The sequence below is a fragment of the Pyrgilauda ruficollis genome, unplaced genomic scaffold, assembly GCF_017590135.1.
Source record: "Pyrgilauda ruficollis isolate IOZ18807 unplaced genomic scaffold, ASM1759013v1 scaffold36, whole genome shotgun sequence".
Lineage (NCBI taxonomy): Eukaryota > Metazoa > Chordata > Aves > Passeriformes > Passeridae > Pyrgilauda > Pyrgilauda ruficollis.
Window position 1 is genome coordinate 4,960,743 of NW_024525045.1, and position 15,963 is coordinate 4,976,705.

The 15,963-nt window shown below is 48.6% G+C and overlaps 1 protein-coding gene across 1 annotated transcript; it reads left to right on the top strand.

The window, feature by feature from the left end:
- The first annotated feature begins 8,721 nt into the window (after positions 1-8,721).
- Positions 8,722-13,148, top strand: LOC121357906 (putative coiled-coil domain-containing protein 195). Its single transcript, XM_041475610.1, has 4 exons — positions 8,722-8,886; positions 9,040-9,079; positions 10,434-10,689; positions 13,016-13,148. The coding sequence occupies exons 1-4, from the start codon at positions 8,722-8,724 to the stop codon at positions 13,146-13,148; spliced, it is 594 nt and encodes a 197-aa protein (XP_041331544.1).
- The last annotated feature ends 2,815 nt before the right edge of the window (positions 13,149-15,963 follow it).

The following is a 15,963-nucleotide window of genomic DNA, read 5'->3' on the forward strand; positions in this document are numbered from 1 at the left end:
CCTGTGATGGGAACAGGCACTGCCTGCTCAGGGGAGCCATCCCTGTGATGGGAACAGGCACTGCCTGCTCAGGGGAGCCCGGGATGGGAACAGCCCCTCTGCCCCACAGCAGAACAGGGCTCATGGAAGATCAAAGTGTGAGCACAGAGCTGGGGACAGTGGGTCGGGACTTCTCCAGGATCAGAGGTGATGGAGCAGTGCAGAGTCCAAGCTGCCAAGGCTGGGACACTGGATCACAGGGACTCAGGGCTGTAATCCCCTGCCTTGTTACAAGTCCTGTGCAGGGGCCATTCCCACAGCTCTGCTCCACTGCCTCCTTCTGGGCTGACCTCTCCTGTACTTCACACACTGAATCCTTCCTGCTGGGAAACACAACTGAAATTATTTGCTTATTAAAACTGAAGAGATTAACCAATTTTAGTTGGGAAAAGCAGGGGAAATTTTGGGAAATGCCAAATTGATGCTTTTGTTTCAAAATTTCTTAAATCAGGGACGTGCAGAGTCTGTTCCAAACGAGGCTGGTCCCTCTGGCTGTGCCGGGGCTGAGCCAGCCCTGAGAGCCCAGGGTGGGCTCATGGCCAGTGGCAGAGCATGCAGACCCAGCCTGGGTGCCCACAGCTCCCCCTGCACGGGCCCTTCCAGCCTGTTTTTGTTTGCAGTCCACAGAGAGCAGCTCTGGGCAGCCATCAGCTCGCTGGGCACCTGGGGAAGGAAATGAGAACATTATTATTATTTTCAAGAAAAATCCAGCACAGTTCCTTGGTGAAATATTAGCTATGGAAAATATCAAGTAACTTTCCTACCTTCCAGGCATGTTTTGGAGCACTTGGAGATGGGAAAAAGTAAAAGTACAGTGAAACCAGCAGTGTTAGGGGAAAGCTGCCACAGAACATTGAGTGGTTTTAGGGCAGGATGGTAATGAGCTCATCTGGGAGAGCCTCCTCGTCAGTAAGTGGTGTGTGTATTTCACACCATAGCCTCAAGATGCAAAAACACTGGCACCCAAACAGTTCTGGCTGATGGCACTGTGGGAGGAGGTGCTGCTGCCCCTCAGGGAAGCTGTACCCAACAGGGGTTTGGGATCAGCCCTGGGCATGTCCCGTGCCTTCAAGAGCATCTCTGAGGCACAGTCAGGTGGGGTCAGAGCAACGAGTGCCCTTTGAGCTGGGAGTCACAGCCTGCACGAGGTATGTGCATGGTTTGTAATGCTTCATTGAGTTGACAATGTACAGGTATTTTTAGAAAATTCTCAGTAACGCAAAAGTGCAGTCGTAATTGCTGACATCTCTGTCCAGGTTGAGGTTTTTCATAACTCACTGGAGCATCTTGATATATCTGAATAGCAGCAGCTTCCTTTTTTCCTATGAGCTACACCTCATCTTAGAGAAACTGCATTTTTGGTGTGCTTTTTAAGCTGTGCTCCCCACGTGCTGCTTCAGTTAGCTGTAATCACTCACTTTTTGTTAGGGACAGCTGTGAGAGTGTTACTTACGCTGTGACACGTTTTTGTGACCTGCAAATGCCATGTGGTGTTCCTTGTAGTTCTGATTTAGATGTCATTGCACAGATTGCCTGTGGTGAGATACCTTATAGCTGCAGGGTTTCAAATATGCTCGCATTTTATATGGGGTGTTTTGCTTGAGAAAAGAAAGCAGAGTAAGAAATTATTATTATTAATCAAAATAATTTTAGGGCGTGTTTTGTGCTCTGTAATTGTGATGCTCTCTGCCATTATTGAGGAGTTGTTTCAATTTGAAAGCTATTGCAAGCTCTGTGCATGTAACTTTGGGCCCAGTTGCGAGTTCCTCATTATGAAAATCTCCAGCTGAGCATAAAGATTCTCTTGCATGATGCATAGGTTTGTACTCTGTAGCATATGTTGTCCTTGCAGGGTGCTGGCATAAAAGAGACTAATTCTGATTATTCCACATTAACTTGAGGATCCATTTAAAGGGACAGAGCCTTGGAAATTCAACACAGCACCTGAAGTGCCTTCTTAAAAGTTTGAAATGTTTCTGTAGCCAGACTTCGTGCCAGTCCAATCCAAAACCACGAGCCAAGGTTTTCAGGTGTGCCTGTAGCTTGGTGTTTCTGTTTCGCATTTTCAGATTAAGCCTGGTTTTTCAAAAGTGTTGAGCATCCCCTGCTGGAATTCAGACCCCCTTCAGAAACCTTGAATGCTCAGAATCAAAGCTTCTTTTAATATGGGTCATGTGGGATTTTCTGCGTACACGTGGGAGTTAAGGCACAGTCGGGCAAATGGTCCTTGTGGAAGGAAAAGGATGCTTAACAGACATGAATAAGTTAAACAATTACCTTTTAACAGACTAATCAGATAACTTTGTGCCATCATTACCTAATGAGATGTTGAAACCTGAGAATGCTTTACACATATAATTGATTTTTGCCATCTTGTTTCCAGGAGGTTGTGGAGCTCACTCCCCGCAGCTGCCTCGCTGCCCCCGCTGCGAGCGAGTCCCCGCTCAGCCGTGGCTGAGAGGGAGCGTTTAATTAGTTTAATTAGTCATGAGAGGAAGGCAAGGTCTCGTTCAAGCCGAGCGAGCGGCCAGGTTTGCCTGGCCCGGCTACACGCGAGGCTGGGGGCGATTCCACGGGCTCTGCTCCTTCCCCTGCCAGTGCTGCTGCTCGTGTCCGTGCCCGAGGGCAGCCCCTGTCCCCTGTGCCGTGTCCCCACGTGCCGTGTCCCCATCCCACTCAGCTGGAGCGCTTCCTCTCCCCAGCTCCATGCCAAGGTCAGAGCATCCCTGCAGTCTCGCAGCCGGCTCCGGGGCTGGCCCTGCCGAGCCGCTGGGTCGCTGTCACTGCCGGAGCGCCCGGAGCGCAGTGACCTGCGCCGGACCGCATCGCTGTGACCGAGAATGACACGGGACGGGCGGGAGGCAGTACTGGAGAAAGAGCAAAGGCTTTATTCAAGAGCAAAGGCTTTATTCAAACGAACCGCGCGGTTTACGTAGAGTGATACGATCCCTTCTACTCGATTGGCTAGTTAACAAAAACACCTTTCTCACACACCGTCCTTGAGAAGAACAGAAGGACGAAGTAGAAAAACACCACCTGCAGATTGTTTATACTAAGTTATCACATCCTTACAACTCCCTAAAAGTTCTCACAAGCCCCTGTGAGAAACGCTTGCCATTTCTGTCTCTGTGTCCCACGGCATCCACAGGACCTGCTCACGGTGTGTGCGACACGCGGGTGGCGCTCGGGCGGCGGCTCCGTGCGGGGCTGGCTCGGCCCGGGCAGGGATGGGCTGCTGTGGGGCAGGGATGGACTGCTGTGGGGCAGGGATGTTCTGCTGGGGGTGCAGAGATGTGTTGTGGGGCAAGGATGGGCTGCTGGGGGTGCAGAGATGTGCTGTGGGGCAGGGATGTGCTGCTGGCAGGGATGTGCTGTGGGGCAGGGATTGTTATGAATAAAAAGTTATCTTTTTTTAAGGTTGCAGAGTTAAAACAAGCTGAATCAGTTGCTGTCAAGTTAGCTTCATTGTTGAGAGTTCTTCTTCAATTACCCGTTAATGGTTGGTGATTAGCCATTGTCCCCCTGGTGCTTGCCAGGGAGCGACACCCTGCAGGTAGCAGGAGAAGGGTGTGACATCAGAGCTAGTATGCAGATCAGAATGCATTTCACTGAATTTTGTAACTTTCCAGGAAAAAAAAAAAAACAACCCTAAAAAAAACGAGCCAAGATAGAATTAGGGAACCTAGGTCATGTCTAAGGATGGGGAGCGTAGTGCAGTGCCTGCTTGGATCCTGTTTGCTTCTCACCCTAACCTAAAAAGATGTTGACTAGAGAGGCGACCCAAGGTGTTGGACCGAAAAGATGGAATCTGCTAATCTCTCGTGAGGACGGAATCCCCAGCGGACAAAGCTGCATCATCACCCTCCTCCTTCGTGCCACTCCTGGGAGCAGCGGCGGCGTGGGCGCGACCCGTCGATTTCTCCCCACCTGAGCTGATTATTTTTTAATAGAGGCATTAAAAAGGAGAAAGACCTCGTGCCCCTTTATTTCAGGGATGGGCTGTGGGGCTGGGATGTGCTGCTAGCACAGGGGATGTGCTACGGGGCAGGGATGGGCTGTGGGGCAGGGATGGGCTGCTAGGACAGGGATGTGCTATGGGGCAGGGATGTGCTGTGGGGCAGGGATGTGCTATGGGCAGGGATGAGCTGTGGGGCAGGAGCGCCGTGCCCGCCTCGGGCAGCTCTGCCAGTGCTGCTCTGAGCACAGGCACCTTCTGCACCTGAAAAGCAGCCTAGCCGGGCTGTGCTTCTGGGGGACACCTGCCTGCTGGCACGGTAGCACTGGCATCCTTCCACACGGCTGTCCCAACACCTGCACACAAAATGTGAGCTGTATATTGTTTTCATTTCAATTCTAGTACAGGTTTTATTTAGCCAAACACAGAGGGAGACAGCTGATACTCCAGCGTCACACAGGTTCTGCAGATCTCCATGCCACTTTCTATGGGCCTCTTGAAAAGGTAGAGATTATATAAATATTGTAATTTTTGTTAAAAGTAAGTAAATGCATTTTTTTTGCTCTCCCCCGTGTCCTTCAGAAGGGACTTAGGAATAGCAGGTTTCAGCCGTGCAACAGGTAAGACCCAAAAGCCACACTTTTTGGAATAAGAATGGGTACTTTTTTTGGCATTTGTGTCTGTGGGAATGTACCAAAATGGGCATCCAGGTTCCTCTGTTTGGCTACAGAGTGGTGCCAGCTCAGAGGAGGGGGAGGTGCCCCCATAGGTAAAACTGGGGGTGCTCCAAAGAGCCCTGTAATTAATCTAGTCAGTGAATAATTAGCTGATTGCCTGAGGCACTGCTGCAGACATTGGCACAAGCTCCTGTACCTGCCTTCACTGTGGCAGCTCAGCTCTGGCAGGGAGCCCAGGCTGGCCCGAGGCAGGAGCAGTGGCCCTGCAGGGATGGATTTTTGGGGATGAACACAGGCTGGAGGCTGGGCTGGGAGCAGCACCCTCCCCAGGGAGTGCACGGCCAGGAAACTGCATTGAACACAGAGATGACCAGCAAACCTGAGAGACTGGGCATTTGTCCAATTATCAGAACACTTCCAATTTCTGCTGTAAAATCTACTTCATCAAATCCTTCTCTCACAAGGATGCATTTCTTTACATGGATGTGCGTTTGGAGGTGAAATACATCCAAAGCAAAATGTGACCTGGCCCGGCAGAGCAGCACCTGTGGGGACACTGATGTGGCTGCCAGCATGCTGGGCTCAGGTGAGGAAGGGCCTTGCAGGCTTGCATGTCCCACTGCATTCAAGCTGCTATTTGAGCTATTTTCTTCTTTTTCAGAAGAAAATACATTCAAGTTGAGCATCAATCTTAAATCTACTGCTGAGCCTCAGGCAATGGGTTAGGCCAAGTAAAGCATAGGAATAATTTAAAGGCATAAAGGTCTAAATGTCTCAACTTTGAGAAGAATAAAAGAGGAGGAATGAAAATTGGGAAAAAATATGTTTTCTTCTTAAATTTACTGTTTACCTCTTACTTTACCATTTAAATGGAGAAGCCACTGAGAGAGGGCCAATATGGGATCAAATTTGGACATTAAACCCACTAAGTCCTTTTGGATGTACAGAAGGAAAATTATCAGAAGTGTATCAGCAAAACAGAATCAGCACACACACAAAAAAAATCTTCTTGTTAATTTTTTAATCTATTGACATATTTTTTACCTTCTTAAGTGGTACAGCCAGATTCAGAAGAGAATCAGTCTCTTTTGCACCACAATGAAGCATAAATTATGTCAAAGTCAGAAACAAGCAAGGACTCAGGGCACAGCAATGTTCTTGCACATTGAGAATTTGAAGGGTTGGCACTGACCCCGAGCAGAGCTGTTACACTTTTGCCTGGTAATGTTTTATAGGACACTGTGATAATTTTTTATCCAGTGCTGCTGACATTCAAGGCTCATTAGCAGCAAACCTTCCCAGAGACTCCAGCCCTGACAGAAATGTGGGCTTCAGGTTTGCTGCTGGGATGATGGAGCTGTGAGCTGTTCTATTCCCCAAGATGTCCTGTTGGGGCAGGTGGGCTGCTGTGCTTCTCCCCCATCCTCTCCAGCGGGGCTGGAGGTGCAATGCCAGCACTTGTGCTCTGTTGGTCGGGTTTAGCCCCAGAAAAGGGAGGCTGTCTCTTTTTGCACCGGGACTCCTGTGCCACTGGGAGGCAGGACACACTTCCAGCTGCAGCACGTCGCAGAAAACATCCACACGCCTGCTGCTGATGGATTTTCCAGGACAAAATGTTGTGGTATGCTAAAAAACAAAATCATCATACTAGAGTAGCAATGAGTCCTTTTTGGTTTTTTGTCTCACTAACCTCAGGGGAGCAAGAGGGATTTGGCAAGTAAGACAGCTACAAAAACTGTTCAGCAGTGGTGCTGGCTGTGCAGGTGCTGTTTCCTGCTGGTGGCAGTTGTCACACTGTCCCTTTCCAGCTCTCAGTGCAGCCCTTCCCCAGGGAGCCCCTGAGCAGCCATGCGCACACAGCTGCTGCATGTCCCCATGCACACACAGCTGCTGCATGTTCCCATGCACACACAGCTGCTGCATGTCACCCTGCTGTGCAGGGGCAGAACAAAGAGCTGAGCTCCCCTTGCTTTGGATGAAGATGCTCCACAAGGTTTCTGTGTTCTGTTTGCAGGTTTTCTGCTGCAGTATGATTTGGTATGCAGTTTGTGCAATCCACTGAGATGGAGCACATGCACCAGCAGCCACACAGACATATTGCTAGGGGGCTCCTAGCCGAGAGCTTTGGATATGACTGGGGGTGAAAACTACTTTATCTGGGTCCGTATCCTACCAGGGACAACTTGCCATAGCATCTCAGGTGTGAGAAATTTCCCCTTCTGTTAAAGCTGAGGTGTTTCATAGCAAAACCCACACAGTTCTAGGTGTCTGCAGTAGGCTCAGGAAGGCTCACTGAAGATACTCTCACCAAAATCTGCAGCCTGCAAGTGCACCACAGCTAAGAGGCACCAAGCATGTTTCCCTGCAGCACCCAGGAGCTGGCATGGTAAGCACACGTCTTGGACCCCACAGAATCTACAAAAATCAAGGTTGGGTGCATGGAGCTCTTTCTCCATTCAGGGAACACACTGGTCAGCCCAGTGCCAAAGGCAGCTTTGCCAGGTTTTCACTGTCCAAAACTCCCGAGTCATCTGGCCCTTTCAGCAAGGCCAGCTGCACAGGGTTACAAGACAAAAGTTATTTCCTCAGAGCTTTCTGATGCATCAAAAGGTCTGTGCCTGCTCCAGTCTGCTTCCAGAGGAGCAGCAGGCATGGGATGAGAGGAGCAGATGTCTGCAGCTACAGCTGGGATAAGCTAATTGCTGAGCTGGTAAGTGTCCCCTGCCCAGCCAAACCTGCCAGCTGCAGGGTCAGCAGCAATATTATAATTACACACTGTGGGTGCTGTCACTGCTCCAGCGCCTGATCTGCTTGCTGGAGAAATAGACCCATAATGTTCCCCACATGTTATCCCCAGCACAGGGGCACCTACACTGTTATTTCAGGCTGGCTCCAAGCCGGAGAAAAATTAATGGGTGCTGTGGGCTTCATCTGAGAACTCACATTTGTTTCACCTCTCTGCCTGCAGCCTGAACCAGGCAGGAACCTCTGGAGAGATTCCCAGGAGGTGACAGCAGGGCTGATGCTGGCCAGCAGCACTCCCCATAGACACACAGCCCTTCTGACACCTCTGGAAAAACAGACTGAGTCATCTCATGTTTGAAGCATCTCACAACAGTTTTCCTTTCTTCCCGCAGCCTCCAGCAGCAGAGTGGGGAAATGCACACAGATTAAATGTTTTTTTTTTTTTTTTCTCTCTCTCAGTTATTTCTGAGACACTGTTGAGCTATAGGGAAGTGAAGGACCTCAAAGCAAAAGGTGTGCTAAGTTATTTCCCTGTTGACTTTCTGACATTCTCAGCTCTGTATTTTGAAGCAAAATTTGGGGAGTGGGAAGACTGCTCCACAGGTTTTTGCATCTTACTGCCAGAAGAAAGGTGGCTTTAGGGACTAGGTGATGACAGAAATGCTGGGGATTGTGTTTCTCTTGCTAATGCAAGAATCATGCCTGGTCTGTCTCTCATTACACCCCTGGGTGCCCAGAGAGGGCCCAGGCTCTGCTGCAGCCTTCCAGAAGAGCTTTGGTGTACCTGCTTGTCCATCACAGCTGCTGGTGTGTGCTGTTAATAGCAGGGTTCTTGCGCTGTATCAGCTTTCATTTAGAAATTTAACTTTCCTGAGAGAAATTACCAATTCTGGAATTGAAATTCCAGATACACAGAACAAAAGAGTGTAACTCGCCCCATGTTAAGGAAGAGATGAATTGCTGCCCAGCAAAGGGTGACTCTCTCTCTCTGTGCCATGGAGATGATCATTGGGCTTTTGGGGCAAACCAAAGGAAATGGGCTCTGTCCTCCTCAGCAGTGAGGAGAAAACCAAGAGGCAGGCGAGGGGCGGGCGGGTTTCTCCTGGGCAGCGGTTCGTGCGGCGGGGAGGCCAGCTCTGCTCTGGAAGGCGAGCCCCCGCATGAATAAATAAATGATGGTCCTGTCTCGGCACCTGCACAGCTCGGGCCAGCCCTCCAGGGCCGGCCCCCGACCCGCGCGGGGCCGGGCTCCCGCTGTCCCGGGCTTTAAAGGGCAGGGCAGGAGCGGCTCCGCAGGCAGGGGAGATGGAGGGCAACGCGCACCTCCTGCAGCTCATCCGCAAGATGCGTTCCCAAATCAACAAGCTGGAGAGGGAGAACAGGGCCCTGAAGGGAGAGCTGCGGGGCTGCGGGCGCACGGCGCTGCCGGCGCGGGGAGACGCGAGCGGCGGTGCGGGGAGATGGGAGCCCGCTCCTGGTGCGGAGGGACCGGGGCCATCCCCGGCATCCCCGGCGTCTCCAGCATCCCCGGCATCTCCAGCACCCCCGGCATCTCCAGCATCCCCGGCATCTCCGGCATCCCCGACATCCCCGGCATCTCCAGCATCCCCGGCATCCCTGCAGGGAGGCGCCGCGGCCGCTGCAGCGCCGAGGGAGCAGACAGGTACCGGGCAGCGTGTGCCGGCCCGCAGGGAAGGGAATGAGCTGCCAGCTGCCTTCTGCTGGACTCCATGGACGTGCCCTGGCCCCATTCTCTGCTCACACCAAACCCACAGCGCTGCATGCCTTGCTCTGGGGCTTTTCAGGGTGCGTCCCCCCCTAGCTGAGCTCGGTGGAGTATTTTGCTGCTGCTCAAACAAAGGATTCAAAGCAAAGTGTTCAGTTTGCTTAAGCAGAATTTGACTTTCTGCTTTGGGTTTTTGCAGGCATGGACTCTCCTCCACATGCCTCTCCCCTCTCTGTTCTAGGCAGAAAAGGGCCAACACTCTTACCCATGCCATTACCCATCCTGCCTTAGTCAAAGATGAGAAAAATGCTACAAAAAATAACGGGTTGGCTGCATACATCACGCCAGATGTGCAGTTTATTTTTGCAGACAACGCGTTTTGTCCTTGTTGAGGCTGAGAGGGGTCAATATAAAGGAATACATTCTCCTCAAAATTTTATCAGAGGAGAAAAATGGAAATATTCCTCAGTTATAGAAGTCTGGTTGGGACTTCTAGAGGAATTAAAGCGGGATGAAGATGCAGGAATGAAGCAGGAATCAGAGCAAAATGTGGCTTGGTGAGAAGTATTAGAGAAATGGCCCCACAAGTTTTCATGAAGACAAATCTGTGTGATGGAATAAGATGAAGGGCTGAGCAGCACGGGTGGATTTTCATGCAGCCAGGTGATGAATAGTGGTTGTTACCAATCCCACTGACCCAGTGGCCAGGTTACCAGCCTGAAGGCCCCAGGCAGGAGCTGCTGGTGCTAGGGATGTCATCAGTTTGGGAACAGCTCCAGCAAGGGGAAAGCTGTGGAAAGTGCTTTCTAACCCCGTGGCTCTTCCTCTCCAGCTGCATTCCAGGGCAAAGAGTGGGATCTAAAGGGACTGTCTGGCCTCCTCTGCCTCTCAGCTTCACCACATACAAAATGGTTTTGAGCCTCAAAAAAAGTGATTTAAAATAGAATGGTAGATCATTTGGGGTTGGAAGGGACCTTAAATATCATCTAGTTCTAACTCCCCTGCTATTGGCAGGGACACCTTCCACCACACCAGGTTGCTCAAAGGCTCATCCATCCTGGTCTGGAATACTTCCAGGGTTGGAGCATCCACAACTTCTCTGGGCAACCTGTGCCAGTGCCTCACCTCCTAAAATCTCATGTCGACTCTTTTAGCTTAAAACTGCTACCCCTTGTTCTAGCACTATCTGCCCGTGTAAAATGTCCAAAAATACACTGAGGAAATCTGAATTGTCATTATTATTAATAGTATTAATATTGTTTTTATCCCTGTTTTTTTCTCTGCTCCTCAGATACTGCCATGACTGTGAGACGCTACCCCACCGCCTCCCCAGCTCCCGCTCCTTCCAGCACAAGGGCCCACTGGGCTGGCACGAAAAGCACTGGGCTCCCGGAGGTGCCAGGCAGTGCCCAGCCACCAGCCCCTCCTGCAGCAGCACAGCTCAGCAGGGAAGAGGAGGAAGGGCTTGGAAAATCACCAGCCCGTTGTCCCTCCTCCAGCCACTCCAGCAACATGAAGCTGTTTCAGGAGCACGTCTATAAGTGCCAGTAGGTTTGGTTTGCCTTCTCAGCACCACCTGCCTGGGCTGCTCACAGGTTTCACCTAACTAGATACATGGACTTTGCTCTGGGTTTTAGTATGTTATCAGCAAAACAGTTGTTTGAATGTGTACGGGCCCTGAGCAGACTGGAGACCCCTCTGGAGGAAACTGTGCTCCTCCCTGCACTGCATGAGTTTTGGCAGGGGTAGCTGGTTAAATTTATTACAGAAAGGAGAGGCTGAGGGAGAGAGAAGGGGGTAGAAATCTTTGCTCTGTTAAAGCCAGGCAGAGTTTTGCAGATTGAACTGATGTTCTGACAAGCTAAGCTTGAAAGGGATTTTTAAACTTTGAACAAAAGGCACAGAAATACCAAGGAACTCTGCACTGTGCCTTTAGAAGTGTGATTACTGTGGTTCATGAATTTAGATGTATTGTATCATATTTCCCCTGTAACTGAAGCATTACAAGCTAATGCTTTCAGCCTTGAAAAAAGTAATCTGAGGGCAGCTTCTAAATTAAGTGAAATGGCTGCTGGACCAGCCCTGAGTGTCTCTGCTCATTGATGAGAAGCTTTCCAGCACAGGACAACCACCACAGGTGGAACCAGCAGTAGTGAGAATGTGACATATGATGGCCCAGCCACATCCTGTTGCTGACATACCCACCTTGGGAATTCATGTTGATCCTGGCTTCAGCCCAATCATGCTGCGCTCAAAAGGACAATCACCCGCATGCCCTCAAAGCAGGAGTTTGAGCAGGGACAAGTCCGAGGCTATGCCTGCCCATGCATGTGCTGGGACAGGACTCCAGCGGCCACCCCGGGGGCTGGCAGCTGCTGTGGCTTGTGTCACCTGTGTGGAGGTACCTGTGCATGGCACAGCACAACAGCTTTTATTCTGTCCCCTTAAATCCTCCGTGCCCAGCGCCTTGCACGCCCTGTGCAAAGCCAATTTGGGGCCCAGCTCCTCTCTGAGAGGCTGCAGGGGACAAAGTCAAGCCTTCAGAGGCACCTGGGTTTTCTTGAAAGGACATTTCAGGGTCAGGCATTTTACAGCAGCTGGACACCTAAATGTAGTCGCTGGTATCATTTTGCAAAGCACCCTGACCCTGTAACTCTGGGTTTCTGTGCACCCCCGCTGGCCCCAGGGACACTCCGGGTGCACATGGACCCTTTGGGGGCTTGCCCTGGAGCCAGCTCACCTGGGAGGTGTGCGTGGGATGGCAGTGGCAAACACTGCTGCTTGCTCACGAGGAGAAAGAGCTTCCAGAGCAATGAAAGCAGCAGCACAGATCTGTTACACGGAGTGCCTGGGGAGCTGCCGGCGCCCGTGGCCAAAGACAGCAATGATGTTTTATCTGAGCTGCCTGTGGAGCTGAGCACTGACTCACGGGCACTCACTGCTGGCTGCTTCGCGAGGAGAAGTGGCTGTGGGAAGAGCTCTTCACCTCACCCCCTCGGCAGGCTGGGTGACATCCTGAAGCTTTGTGCTTCTTACACCCAAAAAAATTCAGTATCTTTTATGGTCTTAATAGTGGCTGCTCCATAATATACTCACGTATCTGACACAGACACTCATCTTAGCTTTTCACCAGTAAGGTAATTTCTAGCAATTAGTTCAGCAGGCTTATTAAGCTTAATTTTTTACAAGGATGACATTTTTGCTTTCCAGCATGCTGCTTCATGTCAGGTTTTCCTATTCTTAGTTTATTGTGGCTTCCTCACATTTTGCTCCAAAGCTATAATCCTGTATGTGATATGAATATTTTTGCTTTAAAATTAACTCTCTAGAAGTATCACCTTGAATTTTTAGAGTGCCATTGCACCCAAGTAATAAAAAACCAGCACTGCTAACAAATCATCTCTAATTTGCATGTCTAAAATCTTTTAATTCATATATGCTAAAGTATTATTTCTACCAAGGGATTCCCACTGTGTTTGGTAAATGAAAAAAATGATTCAATATTTAAATACAGGATAAGAGAGGCTGAGAACTCTTTCCAGGGCTATTATACTAAAATTACTGAAGGGTCTCTGTGGGTGCACATGCACCCCCAGGGTTCTGTGCACACACAGCTTTGGACAGACAGGCCAGGCTCTGACAGGGAGATGTGAGACTCGATGGGAAAAGGCAGATGCTTCCAGCAGAGAGCACTGTGCTTGGTCCTTTGGGATGGCCATGTGAATGGCATGACATCCTGCCTCCAGCAGCATGCAAGACTTGAAAGCATTTACTTTTTCCTTGCTGGGTTGGTGTTTTGGGTTTTTTTTTTTACTTTCTCTGCATGTTTTATACATTTGTTATCCTCATAATGATTTCTCATTTTTTCTCCAGGGGTAAAGTGAAGGCTGTGAGTTTCCTCTTACCAACAGATATGTCATCATTTGCTGAAAAGCAAGGTTCTCTCAAAAGCCCACAAAATCAGAGCACGAAACATCTGATGACCATCACTGAAAAGAATATGTGAGCTGGTGAATTTTTAAAGGCCCACTGATTCCTGAGATCAATTGGCCTTAAATGATAGCTGTGTGTCAGGTTCCCCTCCTGCAAAACGTTGTGGCAGGATGCCCACAGAGCATCACCCAGCCGCGTTTTGGGTCACTGGCCTGATGTTCAGCACGGAAATGGGAGCCAAACAAAGCCAGCTGGAAGCCCAGACACTGTGATGAAACCACACAAAGCAAAGGTGCCTGCACAAAGTGCTCCTGTGCAATGTGTTCAAGGAGCCCTTACCTCAGGACTGATGAGAACAGGGTGCTGAAGCTGGGTTTGCTGTGTTTGTCGCAAAAAGCAGAAACCGTGTCACCACTTGTGTTTGCCGATTCCCTTGACAGAAAGGTGTCTGATGCAAATGACAAAATAAGAACTATCAAAGAGCCTGTGAGGTTTTCTCTGTAGGTAAAACTTTCAAGCTTCACTAACACAGCAAAGTTAAGGAGGTATTACAGAGTCAGTTAATGTTGCCCTGAATTTCTGCAAAGCTTGGCATGTCCTTTTGGGGTTCACTTCTAACAGAGCACAGAGGAAGTACTTATCGCTATGAAAGTGAGACTAGAGATCTGCTTCTCACATGGTGTGCTCATCCAGCTGGAGACTAAAGGCTGGACACCAAGTCAAAACAGGAAGAACTGTGAATATCAGAATTTTTTAGGACTGGCTTCTCAGCACAGCTCAGACTAAAAATCATTAGCAGAAATTCAGCAAGCAAGTACAACATAACTGCGAGATAGAACTACAGACAGCTTGCAAAAAATGAGCAGTGCTTGTTAGTTTAATCATACAAGTGAAGATAACATTCCCTGTGTTTATTTTGATTACAACTATTTATGGAAACAAAATACTGCACACTGCTATTTCTTTCTGTACAGGAAGCACTGATGATTGAATATTGTATAAAGAATACATGAATAGTAGATGTTTGTACAGATAACCTTAAGGAAGATTTTCATCTCATTGTCTGCTCTTAAAGTCTTGAGTTTTCTAAGGTGGAAGCAGAGACTTACTAGAAAAAAAAAAAAAAACCCTCTGGATTTTCCATGATGTATACTACTATGAAATACTGTGTTTCTTTTTTTCATTTTGAATTTCACCACAGTTTTTATATTCAAGTGTCGTTTTAATGTATTTTCACCATTGCAGTAATAATTTCAATTTCACTGCTATTTTATTTGTGTATATTTATGTTCAGCTTGGATCCATACAGTGTTGCATTGTAATGTCAGAAGTAATGAATTAATGCAAACGAGGTTCCAGTTTGGAAACAGCCCATGTCAGAAGGCTTTACAGGGAAGGTTTTAGAAATGTTTTAAGGAAAGCATCGTTTGTGGGAATTAAACACTGCATATGTGTTCAATTAAGCACCTAAATTCAGTTGTTTCCCTCAGGAAAGTAACAAAAGTCTTTGAAAAATCTGGCCCCTGGACCTTTAAGGTACCCAAACTTTTACAGTTAAGGTTGTAACACCAGATTTAATGGGATTTGGGAATCCATATGCTTTAGAAAGCTTTCAAAAGTCTCAACTTCTTAATTTTTCTAAGCCTCAGCTTCCATGAAGCAGCAGTGGGAATTTCCTTCTCCCACCCTTTTTGTGTCAATTCACTGTAGGTATGTGACTGACACAAAGACTGAGCACTTTTGTAGGCCTAGAGGAAAAGGAGAAGAGAAAAGGTGGAAAGGAAAAGAGGGACAGGAACCAAAGGAATCACTGACAAATGGCAGCCGGTATATTAATGAAAAGATTTATTTTTGAATTATATTTTTGCATTCTTTAGAAGTGCCTACAGATTTAAGAACACAGGATGATGCACAGGCACATTAATTTTTAGAAGCAGTTGTGCAGATTTGACCCAGCTCTGCACCTCCAGGAGGACCAGATTGCAGCAGCTGCCACAGAGAAACCACTGAGCACACCATTTGTACCACAGGACAGCATGAAGGAACTTACCATGGAGCACTTACTGGCAATTAAAACATCCCAATATTAATCACCCAGAGATTGCTCAGAGCAAGAAGGGCAAATTTAAGCAAAGCAAGTGTTCAATGGATCTCTTCTGGAGGAAGCTGAGCCAGAGCATGTGCTTATGAGGTGCTCCAAAAGCTAACAGGCATTCATTGCACAGGACCACACCTGGCAAACCCCTGGAACACCTCTTCAGTGGAGAACAGCACCGATGGCTTCACTCTGTGCATCCTCCTCTGCTGCTCTAATTGCACTAATTGTTCCTCTAGACTGAGCTGCCCAGCTCAGAGATTTGGAAAAAAAAATCCAACCAGGTGAAATTTCATCTGGCTATACTATAAAGAGGAGGAGATGCCTTTCATCAGTCTTGGCTCTCTGTCTGGTGCTTAAAGAGCCTTGCTCTTGCTGCAGACACAGAGGTGGAAATGTGATGCTCCAGACTGTCAGAGAGGAGTAACTTTATCACCTCCTCCAGTGAGTTCTTGCCCAGAGTTCACATTGGTCTCATGCCTGCATCCTTAGTCAATGAATCCACAGCCAAAGGTAATAAATCAGTGTGCAGGGCACATCTTCTGTCAAAGTCACCCACCTATTCCAAGCTCCATTTATAGGAGTGAGAGCACAATTTATGATGCACCAAATTGTCTATAACCTTTATATCCACTGTATTTTTGCTCCTCTCTCTGAGATACCTGACAAATGAGCTTCAATTTTTCTCTCCCATTTCTGATCAAGCCCAGTCTAAGAATATATTAGCACAGAAGTATTCCAGTTGGGCACCCTCTGATAATGCTCAGGTAATGCTGATCTCTCAAGCTGTTGT